The 18,510-nt window shown below is 46.1% G+C and overlaps 1 protein-coding gene across 1 annotated transcript in view; it reads right to left on the minus strand.

Moving 5' to 3' along the window:
• Positions 1-13,034: 13,034 nt before the first annotated feature.
• Positions 13,035-18,510, minus strand: part of gucy1a2 (guanylate cyclase 1, soluble, alpha 2) — a 93,265-nt gene continuing 87,789 nt past the window's right edge. Inside the window, exons 10-11 of the mRNA XM_056282883.1 lie at positions 17,936-18,090; positions 13,035-13,254 (exon numbers count right to left, since the gene is read on the minus strand). Of these exons, the coding sequence (XP_056138858.1) occupies positions 13,035-13,254; positions 17,936-18,090 (375 nt within the window). The remainder of the gene's footprint in view (positions 13,255-17,935; positions 18,091-18,510) is intronic.

Below are 18,510 nucleotides of genomic sequence, written 5' to 3' on the forward strand. Positions count from 1 at the left end.
AGACAGGAAGAAATGGAAACGGATGATCCGCTGTGGCGACCCCTAACGGGAGCAGCCGAAAGTAGTAGTAGTAGTAGGGTGTACTCCTTCAACTCCATGGGGAGCAGTGGAACCTGTGGCATATTGTTCCAGACCCCTCACAGAAGCAGAAACACGCTACGCCCAGATAGAAAAGGAATGTCTGGCTGATGTGTGGGCGTGCGAGAAATTTGACAGAGACCTCAATGGACTGGAGGAGTTTAGGCTTATAACTGACCACAAGCTGCTGGTGCCTCTCATTAACAGCCGCAGCCTGGACAATGTACCTTTATGATGTCAGCGTCTTCTCATGAAGCTCATGAGATTCAATCCAGTAGCAGAGCATGCTGGAAAACTGATCGTCACAGACACCCTGTCACACAAGTCCACTGGCTAGCATGTGCACAGAGACTGACACACACAGTGAGGTGGTGTGCTATATGGCTAGTGTAGTGTGTGTGTGTGGGGGGGGGGGAGGTTCCCTGCGTCTACAAGCAAAATGGATGAAATCACAATGGCGACAGCAGTTTACGCCGAGCTGCTGTCTGTCATGAAGCTCATAAAGACCGGATGGCCTGAACACTTAAGCAGTGTGCCTATGGATGCGAGAGAGTACGTCCAAGCGAAATCAACTGTCAGAATGCAATGGCCTTGTCCTCAGAGGAAGCAAGATCATCATGCCAAGGCCAATATGAGATGAGATCCTTTAGGAAATTTACAAAAGGCACCAGGGCCTAGTTAAATGTAGGGAGAGAGCGTAATCATATGTGTGGTGGCCCAGACTCTCTATGGAAATAAACAAGCTCGTGACATCATGCCAGGTATGCCGTGAACTGAGAAGAACACAACAAAAAGAACCTCTCATCTCTACACTACTTCCGGAGTGACCCTGGAAGAGAAGTGCAATGGGCCTCTGTGAGCACAAACACCACAGCCACCTGGTAATCTCAGAATATTACTCCAGGTTTACAGAGATACTGCACCTGCCCTCAACAACGAGTGCACAAGTTATCCAAAACCTGAAAACAGTCTTGGCCAGGTTTGGCATTCCAGATGAGGTGGTGAGTAATAATGGACCCCAGTTTTCAAGTGCGGAGTTCCAGGAGCTCACGAGGCAGCTCGACTTCAGGCACTGCACATCCAGCCATCACCACCCACAGGGCAATGGGCACGCAGAGAGAGCCGTACAGACGGCAAAGAAAATCCTTATGCAAGAAGATCCTGTGATGGCGCTAATGAACTATAGGTCCATCCTACTCCATCCCCGGCTACAGCCCAGCTGAGCTGCTGATGGGGAGAAAAATCAGAACCACACTCTCCACTTTGGAGGAAAATCTCCTACCAAAATGGCCCAGCGGAACAACTGTGAAAGAAAAGGATGGGGGGGAAATGCTAAACAGGCTCACTACTTCAACAGCCGTCGTGGAGCCAGGCCAGGCCCTTACCTGCCCTGCGACCAGGATATGTTGTATTCTCCAAGTTGGACCATGAAAAGTCGTGGTCTTTGCCAGTGGTGATCTCAAGCGTCATCAAGGAACAGAGCTGAGGCAGAACCACCGTCACCTCCAACTACTAGAACTGGTTCCTCAGCCCATCCCAGCAGCGCCCAGTGAGAGCACAGGAACAGACATCCACTCTGATGGAGCCACCTTGTTAGAGACTGTCCCTGTCAGTCACAGTGTGGCTACACCCACAACCCCTCCACCCGGTCAGACTGTAACCAGATCTGACGGGTGTGTAAGCCTTTGGGTGGTGGGAAGGACAGAAGGGTACTAAAAAAAAAAGGAGGGAGGAGGAAACAAAAGGAAAGTTGTATTGACATCGATGTCGATCATGTTTATTTGTGTTTATGAAACTGTAACCCTTGCTTGAGGAAGAAAGAGACCGGTATATGCTGAAATGTCTCAATCTGAGTTAATCTTGATTCATGATATGTGCTGTTAAAATAGCCATTTCTGTTAACGTGCTCATTTGATGTTGTAGAAATAATACAAAAGAAGGGGAGATGTCTTATACGGTAGTCAAATGCTGTTGCGCATATACTGTGTGATGTACGTCATACAGGAAACGTAGGGGCTCGCTGACCTCGGAGAGTTCCGCAGGAGGGTACATGAGTGTTGGCGTGTTGCCTGGCGGTGATTCATTAAAACCGACAAAAGCTAAACAAAGCCTCCATCGCAATTATTTACAATATGCACAACTTGAAACTTTTCACCCGTTTTCTGGTTGGTGCAGGTGAAAGTTTGTCGACAGTTGTGTGCATGTCGTCGACATGTATCCATGATAAGTCTTGCAGGCATCGCGAAAAACGTGCCATTGTAAATAGCGCACGCCAACAAACAGGAAACTGGTGTGACCGCTGCAGTAGAAACCGGAAGTCAGTGGACTACAGTTTTGCGGAGTCGATTCCCTGGATTAGATGGACAGAAATAACGCATTTTTAAGGGGCACTGCCTGCATAGAGACCTGATTTGAACGTTAGGGGTAAGGCAAGGCAAGGCAAGACCGATTGGCTGTGGGAAGGAAAAAGAAATAGGCTACTATTTTGTTTTATGACTTGGGGAGCCAAAGTTCGCATAACACTCGTGATTTACGCCTGACTCGCTCCTTTGGTTTCAAACTGCATTGCGTTGTTGAGGGAAGTCAGACTGCGGGCTGTTACTTCAAGTACTAAACAGACACACACAAAAATATATATAATTAATTCCACAGCAGCTGTCGTATAATCATTTTTTTCTAGGCTACTGAGAACAAAAGTAGCTGAGTAACACCACTCCATAAGTGGAGGTACCTGTGCTCTTTCTTCCTCTTGCTGATTGAAGACATCGTTTGTTCTTTCTACCTCACTTTGTGTCTCAACAGGAAAAAAAATTGGCATCGCCTGTTTATGTTCATTATTCCTCAGTAGAAGAATCTTGTTTGAAACTTCCTCCTGGGAAACTGATGTCTAGCATTTTAGTATCCACTCTTGATCAGTCACCGCGCACGCACGCACGCACGCACCCTTGATAGACAGGCGTAAACCCTGAGATGTCTGCAGTGCCAGTGCCTGGGGAAAAGAGTGTGATATTCTCATCCATCCATTATCCAAACCGCTTATCCTGCTCTCAGGGTCGCGGGGATGCTGCAGCCTATCCCAGCAGTCACTGGGCGGCAGGCGAGGAGACACCCTAGACAGGCTGCCCGGCCATCACAGGACCGTGTGCTATTCTCATCACTTATATAAGGCGGCACGGTGGCCCAGTGGTTAGCGCTGCCGCCTCACAGCAAGGAAGTGCTGGGTTCGAACCCCGGGGTTGTCCAACCTTGAAGGTCATCCGAGGTCGTCCTCTGTGTGCAGTGCGCATGTTCTCCCCGTGTCTGCGGGTGGTTTTCTCCGGGTGCTCCGGTTTCCCCCACCATCAAAAAGACATGCGTGTTAGGGTTAGTACTCCTGTCTGTGCCCCCTGACCGAGGCATGGCAAGACGAACTGGAGGTGGTCCCCGGATGCTGCACGGCGGCTGTCCACTGCTCCTAGCTACAAAGAGGGGTTAAATGCAGGGTGTCATTCCCCCACGGGGATTAATAAAGTACGCATTCTCACCGTTGATTGGTAACGTAAGATAAGTGGGGGGCAACTTTCTGGACAACTGTGATGGGCAACATCACTCAAGGACATGTGGATCCGGTAGGGTCATCGCGTTTGGGAGTGGCGACACGTGTATTGATAGGAGTTTGAGCCCCATGCAGATGCGGTCATTACGGTGGAACCGCGTGGAATGCGATGCTCACAAGGCGGTACGTCTCAGGGGATGTTTCCCGTCGCTACATCTCCAAACAATGAGTGGGGGTTTGCTTTCGAAGGAGGAACTGCTGAATACGTGTTAGAACTGAATGCACCCCTCCTGGAAATGCAACTTACTCGGCTTATACTGTGTTCCACTCATGGGTGTAGATTTGGATCGGGTTGGTCGTGATTTGGGCGGCACGGTGGCGCAGTGGTTAGCGCAGTCGCCTCACAGCAAGAGGGCCCTGGGTTCGAGCCCCGGGGAAGTCCAACCTTGGGGGTCGTCCCGGGTTGTCCTCTGTGTGGAGTTTGCATGTTCTCCCCGTGTCTGCATGGGTTTCCTCCCACAGCCCAAAGACATGTAGGTCCGGTGAATCGGCCATACTTAATTGTCCCTAGCTGTGTGTGTGTGTGTGTGTGTGTGTGTGTGTGTGTGTGTGTGTGTGTGTGTGTGTGTGTGTGTGTGTGTGTCGGCCGGCCCTGTGATGGACTAGCAGCCTGTCCAGGGTGTCTTCCCGCCTGACGCCCAGTGACTGCTGGGATAGGCTCCATCATCCCCGTGACCTTGGGAGCAGGATAAGCGGTTTGGATAATGGATGATGGATGGATTAATAAAGTACATAAAAATCAAAACTCGAAAAATAAATCCAGCATGGAGGAAAAGAGTAGAGATGACAAAAACCAGAAGACACATTTTTTCCTCACTCACACACACACACACCTGAGAGACGTGTCAAAAACAGACTCAGAAAAGTGATAAGTGGGAGATGCTGGGTGACACCATCATATTGGGGACAAAGAAATCAGTTTGCTGTAACACAAAGGTTCCCAAACGAAAAACAAACAACATGGATGACTGGCTAAACCCAGCCAGGGATTAACAGCACACAAATAAAGGCGCGTTCAAAACAGAAGACGTTGTGTTGTTGTTTCTTTTTTTAATCAGAATTTGCTGTCATTCTCACACACACACACACACACACACACAATAACAACGGGAGTCCTTCATCTTTATTAAACATAGTCGGTGTTAATTTTATTTACATCACACAAGACAGAAGATGTGTGCCTTTAGCGTCAGTCAGAAACCAGCGGCTCTCATCCAGCCCCCTCTGGACACGCGCCCGGGCCCGCGAGGCCGGGCAGAGGCCACGCCCCCTCTCCGGCAGCTCGGAGTGGAATCAAAAGCGCGATTCCTGCTGGCAAACTCCGCTGGTTTGCCACAAGGGGTAAGAAAAAATAAACGTTACGTTTGGCGTTGTCCCAGGGGACAGGTGACGTGCTTCCGGCCTTACGTAAGCGGGTTTGTCTGTGGGTGGTGTCGGAGAGGCAGGGACCACCTCGCTCCCCCGCGGGACGTCGGCACCAGCGTCATCGGCTCGGCGCAGGTGTAGGTGAACGGGGCTGACCGCAGTCTTTGTGGGCAGTGTCCTTCCTATAGAAGCGGGGGTGTAACATTGTATCACTTCTAGTTCTGGATACAAAACCACACCCGTCGGTCTACCTGACTTGAAGCAAACGCCGTGTCACCCCATCGCTAAGACAAGCCACTACAAACGCTTTACACTGTGGGTGTCAAGGGGGGGGGGGTACCAAACACCAGCCCCTGCCCCGGAAACCTGGACTATCCTGCAGATTTATTTTTTATTTTTTTCATGACATTGGAAAACGACCCACTCGAGTTTGGGACAAATACTCACATACAGTCAGTATATGTAAGTAACTGACTGGAACAGAGAGGAAAATCAGTAACAAAACAAAAAAAAAAGGTGATAAATGAAGTCATAACAAAATGTGAATTATACAAAAAAATGTATACAGTATATTTTTTTAAACTTTCTTGTTTTTCTGTTTGAATATATTAAATAGATCTAAATTGCACATATTAGTTACATATAAAGTCTTTTTTTATCAGGTCATGTCATTTATACACTGGTGATTTCAATATGTCATGGTATAGTTTAGTGCAGACACACACACACACACACACACCCACGCACGCACACACATCAGTCAATGAATTTAGGTATGTATTTGGTGTCGCTGTAGATGGGACAGACCAAACCCATCAGACAGAATTTCTCACAACACACTGCCACAAAATAACCTTTCAATGACCAACAACCCCCCCTCCCCAACAAAAAGCATGAATTGCCATATGGCCTTCTTTTTTGTGTGTGTCATTATTCCCTTTTAGCAAGCTATCCAAATGTGAAATATGAAAACATACAACTCATGTTTAGGGGGGCCCCACCCAGAACAGACTGATCCATCCATCCATCCATTATCCAAACCGCTTATCCTGCTCTCAGGGTTGCTGGGATGCTGGAGCCTATCCCAGCAGTCATTGGGCGGCAGGCGGGGAGACACCCTGGACAGGCCGCCAGGCCATCACAGGGCCGAGACACACACATTCACACCTAGGGACAGTTTAGTAAGGCCGAGTCACCTGACCTACATGTCTTTGGACTGTGGGAGGAAACCGGAGCACCCGGAGGAAACCCACGCGGACACGGCGAGAACATGCAAACTCCACACAGAGGACGACCCCCAAGGTTGGACTACCCCGGGGTTCGAACCCATGACCTTCTTGCTGTGAGGCGACCGCGCTCCACTGCGCCACTGTGCCGCCTAAAGAGACTGATCAACTATCTAAACTGGATTCCATACTCTAGTTTCAGGAACACCTCCGTGTTTAAGTACATACAAATTGCATTACTGCTTCTGACGCCTTCTACCTTTGTGAATAACACACACAGGACAGAACAAAGTGGGGCAAATCTTATGTTTTTTGTTGCTCTGAAAGCAGTAACTTTCGGCGTCTGGGTCGAATCCCCGCGTTACCTCCGGCTTGATCGGGCGTCCCTACAGACACAACTGGCCGTGTCTGCGGAAGGGAAGCCGGATGTGGGTATTTGTCTTGGTTGCTGCGCTAGCGCCTCCTCTGGTCGGCCGGCGCGCCCCCTGGATCGGCAGAGAGAGGGTGGAGCAGCGACCGAGACGGCTCATAAAGAGTGGGGTAATTGGTCAGATACAATTGGGGAGATAAAGGGGGGAAACTGAGGGGGAAAGTAGTAATTTTCTTGTCCAGCATTCCAATATGACAATGCTGCTCAGCCCTGCCACCACGTGCTTTGTGAATTAAACAAGGCCTTCGTTAAGTAGTGTAGGTAGCACTCATCAAACAAGAGCCAGTCAGAATAAGTTAATCACTATGGATTTTCTAATTCACTAATGATGCAGTTCTCCCACGGTGTCTTTTTCTTCTTCTTTGTATTCTATTCACCATAAAATGGACAAGTTGCTTATACAAAGAAATATGAACTTTCTAAATGTTAGGGGTGGGGGAAACCGATTCACGTAAGATTCGCGATTCTTATCTTCTATGATTCTGAATAGATTCACAAATTCCAAAATTCAATTTTTAAAAACTTTTTTTTGTTTAGTCTTTTGAGACCCAGCAATACATTTTTGTCCACTGTTGTGGACGTAAAGTTTTTGCTCATATCTCTCATACTCTACATGCCACTGTATTCAGTCCTGTTTTCCCTTAAAGAGGACAACTGTGCCTTTAAAATGACGTCACATGTGTGTGGGGGGGTTTGTCCACTACAGTGGACATGTTGTAAAATTTGAACAAAATCAAGTTTTAACATGTTTTTTCTTTGCAAGGTGTGTTTTACCACCCCAACACTTAATTTATGTACAAAAAAAATAGAAATTAAACAACACTATTTTTCCTGGGTCTCAGGAGGCTACAGCCTCCTCGCTGCTGGCAGTCTTGACTTGCCGCGCACCTGTTCCGGCTTCCGGAAAAACAGCGGCTAGTCGGTCGCTGCTAACGTCAGCTCCTGGTAGCCTTGCTAAAAATGGAGCAGCAACAAGTTCAGCCAGTCCCGTCATCGCTGAAGGCGTTTGGGCGCATTTTGGATTTTACAATCTCCCGGGCAAGAAGGAGCTTGACAAGACTCATTCAATATGCAAGATTTGCAAAACGGAAGTAATGAGTATGTTGGGAACACTACACATGTTAGGCCTCACATCATACGCCATCACCCAGAGTTGAAAGAAGTGGAACAACGGCCTCCTGCAACGTTAAAGAAACAACGAACACTGCCCCCATTTTACCAAACTCCCAGCCAATTCTGAACCGGCAAAAAACAAAAAACAAAACTAACAAAAACAAAACTAGATCCATCACCTATTTCACTTCAGAAGACCTGCGCCCCTGCCGCGTAGTGGACAGTGATGGGCTTTACATTTATGATCCAGACAACTGAGCCAAAGTACCACTTAGCATCGCGTTGTTTTTTTGCTGAGAAAGGTTAGATTTGCTTTTGTGTGTTCACATTATTGCAATTAATTAATATAAATTTCTCAAATATAAAAACTACATCATCTTCTACACACGTTAGTCTGCTTTCATGCCATAATTTGCCACACCACTGGAGTAGATCCTGAAATTAGCACCCCTATGTACCAAATCTAGAATCGATTTTGAATCGGGAGTCCTTCTGCATCAAAAATCGATTCTTAATCGAATCGCGACCCCAAGAATCGAAACCGGAAGGAACCGTGAGATTCCGAGAGATTCCCACCCCTACTAAATATGATGATGTTGTCTGATTGTGACTTGCTCATACCTTCCCAAAACACTAGCATTTCCCGTACTGCAGACAGAATACGCTGAACGGGATACAGATAAGATTGTAATACACAACAGATTGAGGAAATATTATAACCAGAAGATACAAAAAAAAAACATTTTGAAGCAAAATTGAAATGACCAGTGGCAAATAAGATGACATCAATATGGATGACCACTTGAAACAAAACTACCAAAAAGAAAACACTGGTTGTTGGCTGAAGTGCCCATCATAAAAGGAGAGAATCAGAGGACGTCTGGCTTTCTGACGCTATTGCTGTTGAATGGAAAGACAGTTATCTAACAGAAATCCCCATCAGAAGTCTAAAGAGAGTGAATCAGGGATGAAAGCAACCCCTCTCTTTTTCTTTCTTATTTCTAACTCCTTTCCCCTTCATTATGGCACATGAGTATGTAATGCTGGTGTCAAAGAGACAGGAACAAGTGAGAAAAGGGAGTGCTTTAAAAAAAAAAGTTGCCATAATATATATCTATTAGCAACCGTTTAACCGTCAACTGTTGTGGACCCAGATTTGATCTCCATTTAGTCAAACGTTGGGAGCCAAATGATAACACGGCGTCTCCAAAATGTGTTGGAACAATTTGAGTCGTGACCAACTTTCGTGTGTTGTTTCGGAGGAGAAAGATGAGTCGTATGTAAAGTAATGGTTTGCAACACCAAGGTGATTATTAGAAAGCCTTAACGGTGGGTTGATGCCAAGTGAACCACCCATTAAAATGAACGTGGCGGGAGGGTAAAACGATCCCTTAAAATTAGCTTTCGTTTATAGCTTTCAGCATTATATCACATAAGTCAAGTGAACAAATCAAAACTACATACTTTTCACTTTTCAGTGGTTCGAGTGTATTTTTTTAGTGTAAGATAAAACAAGATTTTTGATCCTATTTAAAAATGGATTATTCCGCTGCTGTGGAAGTTGTGGCTGCAGTGATACTGCCAACCTACCGACTCTCCTCTACGACCCCTCTCAATCCTCTGCGTCCTTGCAGGAGATACACGGACACCGCGAGAGCAGTTTTTTACTGAAATAAGATCCTTGGCACCAGCCTTTGCCAGGGAAAATACTGAAAACTTCAGAGGCCATTACCCCAGCTTCCACCATAAAGTAAAAATATGAAACGCTCTCAAGAGCTGAGTCAGTACGTCTTTGCCACCGCAGCGTTGCAACCTCCCTGTATGATTCCACGGCAGGCCGTTCCTCTGTCTGAAACTGACCTGCTGCACTCCACTAACCAAACAAACATAAATCATCATGCCTTAAAATGTCTACTCACTAATGGGGTGTCTGGGGTTCAGGTTCTTACTTCACCTATGCGACAAATAGTGTTACATTTCATGCCCTCCCCAAAGTGCAGTCAGTACTACCGGTGAAATCACCTTTTTAGTAGCTTAAAACATACTGTGATAATAATAAGTAGTTTAGAAATAACAAAATTCCCCCCCCCTTTTTCTCCCCAATTGCACCTGGCCAATCAACACACTCTCTGAGTCATCCTGGTCATTGCGCCACCCCCTCTGTCGATCCAGGGAGGGCTGCAGACTACCACATGCCTCCTCCTATACATGTGGAGTCCGAGTCACCAGCTGTTACTTTTCACCCGACAGGAATTTCACAAGGGGGACTCAGCGTGTGGGAGGATCACGTTATTCCCCCCAGTTCCCCCTCCCCACCGAACAGGCGCCCCAACCGACCAGGGGAGGCACTAGTGCAGTGACCAGGACACATACCCACATCTGGCTTCCCACCCGCAGACACGGCCAATTGTGTCTGCAGGGACGCCCGACCAAGCCGGAGGTAACACAGGGATTCAAACCGGCGATCCCTGTGTTAGTAGGCAACGGAATAGACCACTATGTTACCCGGACACCCCTGATATAAGAAAATGTTATTCGACTTTTCAGGTGTGTGAACGCGAATCATAAAACAATGTTATGTGATGTAAACAGAAACGTCATGCCCAATCACTGGCACCTCATAAATTATCAAATTAATTGATAAATTTCCATCGTGAGGGATACAGCTTTTCCAAGGACCATGGGTAAAATAGACTCTACAATCAGAATCTAGCCTGACAAAGCTAGATTCTGCTCCATGCTCGCCAACTAATATTTTCTTCAAAATTTGTCTGTCATTCCGGTTAGCGTAGCAGTCTATTCCTTTGCCTGCTGACATGGCGATCGCCGGTTCGAATCCCCGTGTTACCTCCGGCTTGGTCGGGCGTCCCTACAGACATAATTGGCCGTGTCTGCGGATGGGAAGCCGGATGTGGGTATGTGTCCTGGTCGCTAGGCGGGGGAACTGGGAGGAATAGCGTGATCCTCCCACGTGCTACGTCCCCCTGGTGAAACTTCTCACTGTCAGGGGAAAAGAAGCGGCTGGCAACTTCACATGTATCATAGGAAGCATGTGGTAGTCTGCAGCCCTCCCTGGATTGGCAACAGGGGTGGAGCAGCGACCGGGATGGCTTGGAAGACTGGGGGTAATTGGCCAAGTACAATTCGGGAGAAAAAAGGGGGGAAAAGAAATTTGTCACTACTATCAGATTATGTCAGCAGATTGTGATACATTATTGGGATGTCAAGAGCTAAGAAAACGCATTCACAGTAAACTGCATCCACCATGTTTCCACATGTGCCAAGTGTATCTAAAGGCTATACAGCAATACATATCCAACATCAGCTGTTCCCACTCTGACATAATAGGACATTGGACGAATCTGACAAAACTGAGTTAGCACCACTGCCCTACAAAACCAAAGAGCAACGACTGTGTAAGTATGGGAACAGAAACATTAGCATATTTCCTGTTCGAAAAAAATATTCTGGAAAGCTAGCTAGATTTAGATAGTGCATCATCTAAGAGCATTTGTATCTGTCTATATGAATACAAAACTCTCACGTGCTGACCTTGAAAACACACAAAATGTAGTTACTGCTGTCCTCTGTGTTTTTATTACATAGCTCAGAGTTACACAGAGTCAAATTTAGACCCAGTCCGGCTAATCTGAATCTAAGTTGGTTTGGCTACATGAGCAGGGGCCTAAAAGTTTTACATATGACACTGGTAACGCCAGCTAAACCAGCTGCTGCATGTGAACCTGTGCTGGGGCAGTTAGTGCATACAGCGCTGTATGTATGTGGGTTAGGCAGCACTATATCATTTGTATTATTAGTAGATCTGGACAAAAATATGTTTGAACACAATTAAATAAATGCACTTGATTTATCATGCCAGACTCCGCTTTCAGTGGGACTGCTGATGACTCTGGGCTAAGGTGAATACCACAATTTGCAACACCACAGGAATGAATACGGCTAATGTACTGCAAAAATAAAGTTAAAATGGGCATTTCTTGCAGTGATATATTTTGGTTCATGTTATACCTTCTCTTTCCAAACTTTCTTGTCACTCTCTGCATGCTAGCTGCAGAGGCAAAAATAGCATAAAAATATTTTAAACCAGTGGAGGCATTCCTTAAAAAAATGAGACAATTTAAGCTCCCCTCTTCTCTTTTTTTCCTTTTCTCCAAATATTCAAAATGGATTCACTTGTATTTTTCCTGGTCTGAGCAGTAGAAAGGCACTAAGCTGGGAGTGGGTTTCAGTTCTAAACCTTCAATGAAATGGCTGTATTAGTGGTCTCCATGGTTCTAGTTTGCTGTGGGTAATAAACAGGAAAGGCTCCAAAATCAGCTTAGCTTAGATGTATTCTGTTACATTTACGTAAAAAAAAAGTTTAAAAAAAAAAAAACAACTGGTTTTTCTCTCATTTTCTTTTTGTTTCATTTTGTGTCCCATCTGTTTATCTTTAGCCTCATCAAATGGTTAAAAGTTGAAGGTTTGATACCATGAGCAAGAGAGGTTGGAGTTTGTTTGGTAAAACATGGTTTGAATCAGTCTGTTGAGGGAAAAAAAAATACAAGAGAGCAATATATTTCTTCTGCTGCGGTGATCCATGTGCTAGAGGCCATGATACACAGCAGTCTGGGGCAGGTTTGACAGCTCGCAACAGAATTTATTCTAATTTACTTCCATTTCGCCTACTTTGCTGTCTATTGAATGGATTTGTTGCATTTACCTGCCTCTTGCTGAATTCCACACTGACCATCTCCATAACCTCATAAAGTTTTTCTCATGTGGCTTCACCTTTAGACAAGTGGCAGGTTATTAATCTGGAGTGGAGGACTGCAGGAAAGCTAGACTGAGGCAAAGATGAGGGTTGCTCTGAGACTGGAATATGAACTGGGACAAGGAACTTGAAAAAGAGGCTGATTATTCATTTGTACTGATTGTCCCTACCAGTAAATTTCATGGGGAAACCATTTCCATTCAAGTTCACTATTAGCATCTATAGCGCAGTTTTCCAGCCCCTAAACTTGAGAGCCTAAAACATCTGTTAGCCAGGAAGGCGTCGCTTCTTTCCCTTTTATCATGAATATATATATATATCTCTGTATCAAGCATCCCTCAGGTTTGAATCCAGCCTGTCACATAATGCATATGCACAGATGTGCAGTTCGCTGCATATTTGGGACATCCCTTGGATATTATCCACCCTTCTTTATATCAATGCCTATGGGATCTACAAACTTGTTTCTCGTAGGAACATGGTCCCAATGCTGTAGGAGACTTTCCTCATAGAGGCCGGAGGGGCTGAACGAGAACTGGTAAGTGAGGCATGGCTGTGAGATGTCCCTGCCTCCAGGAAGTAACACGTTCCTGGGATTTCCTTGGGAAAATTGTCCGGGAGTTCCAACCGAGAACGAGGGACGAACGAAAAAGAACGATCATCTTTCAGCAACCTGGGGGAAGAGAGCAGACAGATAAAGAGTGAACAAAGGAAGAGGCAGGAATAGAGGGAAAAACAGGAAAAAAAGGAGAGGAAAGGAAAGGAAGATTGGTGAAAGGAAAGGAAAGGAAAGAGAAAAAAAACAAAGGGGAGGATAAGGGGAGAGAGGAAAGAGGAAATTAAATATTTCCGAGAAAAGAGGAGACGAGAAGCAGACAAGGGATGGAAAACATTAAGGCACACAAAGAGAAAAGATAAGCAAAAGTACATTACATTACTTTATGTTGAAAGATGATGGAAAATTGATTTTTAGTATTCATTGTTATGTGTTTTACATGTGTGTGTATATCTGAGTCCACAGCTTAATCCCTGTAGTGTAACACAGCTTTGTTTAAAGATAATTAAGTACCATTACTACAAACACCATTAGTCACTGGTTAAATAAAACACACACACACACACACACACACACACACACACACACACACACAAAATCTCTGACAATGTGTTGTCACACTTTTGTGTAGTAACTGTCACAAAAATAACAAATGTTCTTGCTGTCCCTACAGGCCAACTCAAAGACAATCGCACAGGTGACCATGAAAAGTGGCATATACCAGGGTGATGCACTATCCCCGCTGCTGTTCTGCATAGGCCTGAACCCCCTCAGTCAGATTATTATAAATAGTGGATATGGATACAGGTTCAGGAGTGGAGTTACCATCAGCCACGTCCTATACATGGATGACATCAAGCTGTATGCCAGGAATGAGCAAGACATTGACTCAGTTATCCACCTCACCAGGATCTAAAGCGACAACATCGGGATGTCATTAGGACTGGACAAGTGCGGTCGAATGGTGGTAAAATGAGGAAAGATGGTGAAGACCGAAGGGGTTGAATTACCAGATGGCAGGATAACAGCCATACAGGACAGGTAGTACCTGGGTATTCCACAGGCAAATGGAAACCATGAGGAAGCAGCAAGGAGGTCAGCTACAGCCAAATACCTCCAAAGAGTGAGGCAGGTCCTGAGGAGCCAGCTCAATGAGAAGAATAAGATCCAAGCCATCAACACATATGCCCTACCAGTCATCAGATAGTCAGCTGGAATAATAAGCTGGCCAAAGGAGTAGAAAAAGGCCACTGATATCAGGATCCAAAAACTCCTCACAATGCATGGAGGGTTCCACCCAAACTCCAGCAGCCTGAGACTGTACGATAAGCAAAAAGATGGGGGCCGAGGTTAGTCAGTGTCACAGCCACTGTCCAGGATGAAACAAGGAACAACGAACTGCTGAGTGTGTACCTCAAGCAGCAGAAGACAGAGAATGGAGAATGGGGAAGAAGAAGAGGAGGAGGTATCTTGGAAGACTAAGCCCCTCCAGATAGAAGGTGTGACTGATATTGAGAAATCCTACCAGTGGCGTGAAAAGGCTGGAATGAAGGGCAGCACAGAGGCTCTGATCACAGAAGCACAAGAACAGGCAATCAGGGCCAAATCAGTTGAAGCAGGGGTCTACCACACCAGACAAGACCCAAGATGCAGGCTGTGCAAAGACGCCCCTGAGCCAGTACGACACTTAATAGCAGGGTGTAAAATGCTAGCTGGGAAAGCGTACACTGAAAAGCATAACCAAGTGGCTGGGATAGTGTACAGGAACATCTGTATGGAATACAGACTGGAAGTCCACAATTCCAAATGGGAGACACCGCCAAAGGTGGTTGAGTATGGCAGAGTTAAGATCCTGCGGGACTTGAAGTTCCAGACTGAGAAGCAGGTGCTAGCTAACCAACCAGACATTATAGTAGTCGACAAGTAACAGAAGACAGTAGTGGTGGTTGATGTAGCAATCCCAAGTGATGGCAACACCAAGTAGAAAGAGCATGAGAAGCTAGAGAAATACCAAGGCCTGGAGGAAGAACTAGATCGGATGTGGAAGGTGAAATCTACAATAGCCCCATTGGTAATAGGAGCACTGGGAGCCGTGACCCCCAAACTGGGAGAGTGGCTCCAGCAGATTCCAGGAAAAACACCTGAGGTCTCTGTCCAAAAGAATGTAGTGCTAGGGACTGCTAAGATACTGGACAGAACTCTCAAACGCTGCCCAAAAAAAGAGTGACAGAGAGATTTATATATATAAAAAAATCTCCCTCTCAAATCTTTGTCACATTTGGTGGTTACCTGTGTGATTGTCTTGGAGTTGACCTCTAGTGTTTTTTTTCACTGCCACATTGAGTTCTTGATGAAGGCTATTAGTGACCTGTTGGCTTTTGTATAGTGCCAAGCACTCCAGTAACAGGTGTGGGGCATTGAATCGTAGGCTTTCATGTAGTCAATCCAGGCTGTGCTCATGTTGGTCTGTCTGGTCTTAGAGTCTTGGGTGACTGCTCTATCAACCAGTAGCTGGTGCTTTGGCCCTCTGGTGTTGTTCCCAACTCCTTTCTGAGTTTCACTCATGCATTGACTCATGTGTCCATTCAGCTTAGCTGCTATGATGCCTGACAGGGTCTTCCATGTTGTGGACATACAGGTTATCAGCTGGTAGTTTGAAGGTGTTGTACCCTAGTGGGGATCCTTCATGATCAGTATTGTTCTCCCCTGTGTTAGCCAGTCAGGGTGAGACCCTGATGTTAGCAGCTGGTTCATCTGTGTCACCAGGTATTCATGGAGTGCGGTTAGCTTCTTTAGCCAGTAGGCGTGAATCATGTCAGGGCCTGACGCAGTCCAGCTCTTCATAATTGAGACTCATCGTTGGATATCGGCCACTGTGATGACTGGTTTTTGTTCTGGGATATGGCTGTGGTCTGCTTTTAGGCCCACCAGCCACTGGGCATTGGTGTGCCCCCTTTTCCCATATATTCATTCAGTATTGCTCAGACTCTTTTCTCGGTGGGTCTGATGTTTTTCCATTGTTGCTCTGCAGCTGGGAGTACACTTTGAATGGTTCTTTGAGAAACAGGCCGTTCACTCTTTTGGCTTCTACTTCTCTCTGGCGGTCAGAGCTGTGAGCCTTTGGCAATTTCCAGGGCCTCACTTATGGACAGTTTGCTGTGCTTCTTCAACCAGGGCCTGTCTTTCATCACACCTTTCTGCACCTCTGTGCTGCTTAGACCTTGGCTTCCAGCCTTCTTCCATGGAGGGTACTGTTGGTGACCTGTGTTCTTAAACTTGTACCCAAGCATCTCCAGGATTATGGTTGCAGTGGCATATACAAGCTCATTGGTCTCTGTTGTCGTGGCAGTTGAGATGTTGCGTAAGACCTGTGTTCACATCTGCAAGCAGGCTTTGTGATGGTACTTTGTCATTGAGTCGTGGAAGCCATGCCCAGAGGTTGACTGTCTTTAGTTTGGCCACGATTCTCACTTGAACCTTAGTAGCTTCAGCTGTTATGGCTAGTAGTATTGTTTCAGCTGGTTGGGGTCTATCCTCATGTATCTTCTGCCTGCTGGGTGGCCTTTCAGGGTGCTGAACTGTATAGTCATCCTGCTGGAGCCTCTCCATCTCAAGTCATGACAGAAGCTTCCTACTATAGATGTTTGAGCATGGAGCCACTAGCTGCTTCTGACTCAGTGTGGAAATAGGTCTCCTGCTGGTCCACAGTTCCCACATTCGCTTCATAGGGCCCCTCTCCAGGGGTTCTGCTGTTATAGTAGCATTCCATCAATTCCAGGTTCTCAGCCCCTATCCATGAATGTCTTGTTCCAGTAGCCCATTTCTCATCAGGGTGCCCTGGTTCCCCAACACCTGATGCGGACCTCGCTGGCTCAGGCGACATCCAAGATGGTATGACTATTCATATTGCTCTCACTCATCCGAGGTGACTGGCTTGTATAGCATTGGGAGTGTAAGCCACGGACTCTTACGGGAGACTTGTCCCAACCGGGGTTTGAACAGTCTGGAGCCAGTATGGAGAGCTGACTATCCAGCTGCTATATATATATATATATATATATATATATATATATATTATATACATATTTTCCGAACCGCTTATCCTGCTCTCAGGGTTGCGGGGATGCTGGAGCCAATCCCAGCATTCATTGGCCGGCAGGCGGGGAGGACACACCCTGGACAGGCTACCAGACTATCACACAGGGCCGGCATACACACACACACACACGCACATTCATACCTAGGGACAATTTTTAGTATGGCCGATTCATCTGACCTACATGTTTTTGGACTGTGGGAGGAAACCGAAGCCCCCGGAGGAAACCCACGCAGACACGAGAACATGCAAACTCCACACAGGACAACCCGGGACGACCCCCAAGGTTGGACAACCCCAGGGCTCGAACTCAGGACCTTCTTACTGTGAGGTGACCGTGCTAACCACTGCCGCACCGTGCCGCCTATGTATGTATATGTGTGTGTGTGTGTGTGTGTGTATAGTATATATACTACACACACACACACACACACACACACACACACACACACTCATATATGTGTGTGTGTCTGTGTGTGTGAAACAAAGGTAACCATGGCAAAGGACAGGACTCTCAATCCTCTGTGTCACGGCTAATAGGCACAGAGAGAGATAAAAATAACAAGTGTATGTCTGTGTGTGCCTGTGTGTTTGCATGCCTCTTTTTCAAAGTTTGTCCTTACATATAGTACATGTTACATCCTATTCATACCTGTGAATGTGAGTACATGTATGTGTACAACGGTATATGCAGACACTTACTGATAAGTTGTTGGACTGACATTGATGCATCTGGGATGGCTTCCAGATTCAAACTTGCTGGCCAGCGTTACATTGTTCCCAAAGAGGCAATAGCGTGGCATCTTCACTCCTACCACGCCCGCCAGCACTGAACCTGTATGGATACCTATTCTTAGCTGAAAGAGGGAGGAAGAAAGGAAAAGAGGAATACAAGAAGGTATAGGGGAGAAGCAGAGAATAAGGAAGAGAGATTACAAACAAGTAAAAGAACAGAACAAGCAAGGCTATGTTTATATTTGTCATTGCAATGTGATTTTTGAGGTCTGGTTGTAGAGATCATAATTTATGACCCATTTCACTGCATGTCTACACTTTGGCTGAAAATGATTTGGTGTGTCCCCTTTTACTGTACTTATTTGCATCTGCCAGCATTAACTTTTCCTGCTGTCCTGCTCCATCTCTTTATAGTGCTTATATGTCAGTTTCTTGAATCTTGTCGTAGACGGAACGTGTCCAGACTAAACAGAATTCCAAATCCAAGTGCCAGCCTAACTTGCAAATCTGGTTTTGAAGACCCGATAAGCAAAGTCAGCAAA

Source organism: Lampris incognitus, chromosome 7 (assembly GCF_029633865.1).
Source record: "Lampris incognitus isolate fLamInc1 chromosome 7, fLamInc1.hap2, whole genome shotgun sequence".
Taxonomy (NCBI): domain Eukaryota; kingdom Metazoa; phylum Chordata; class Actinopteri; order Lampriformes; family Lampridae; genus Lampris; species Lampris incognitus.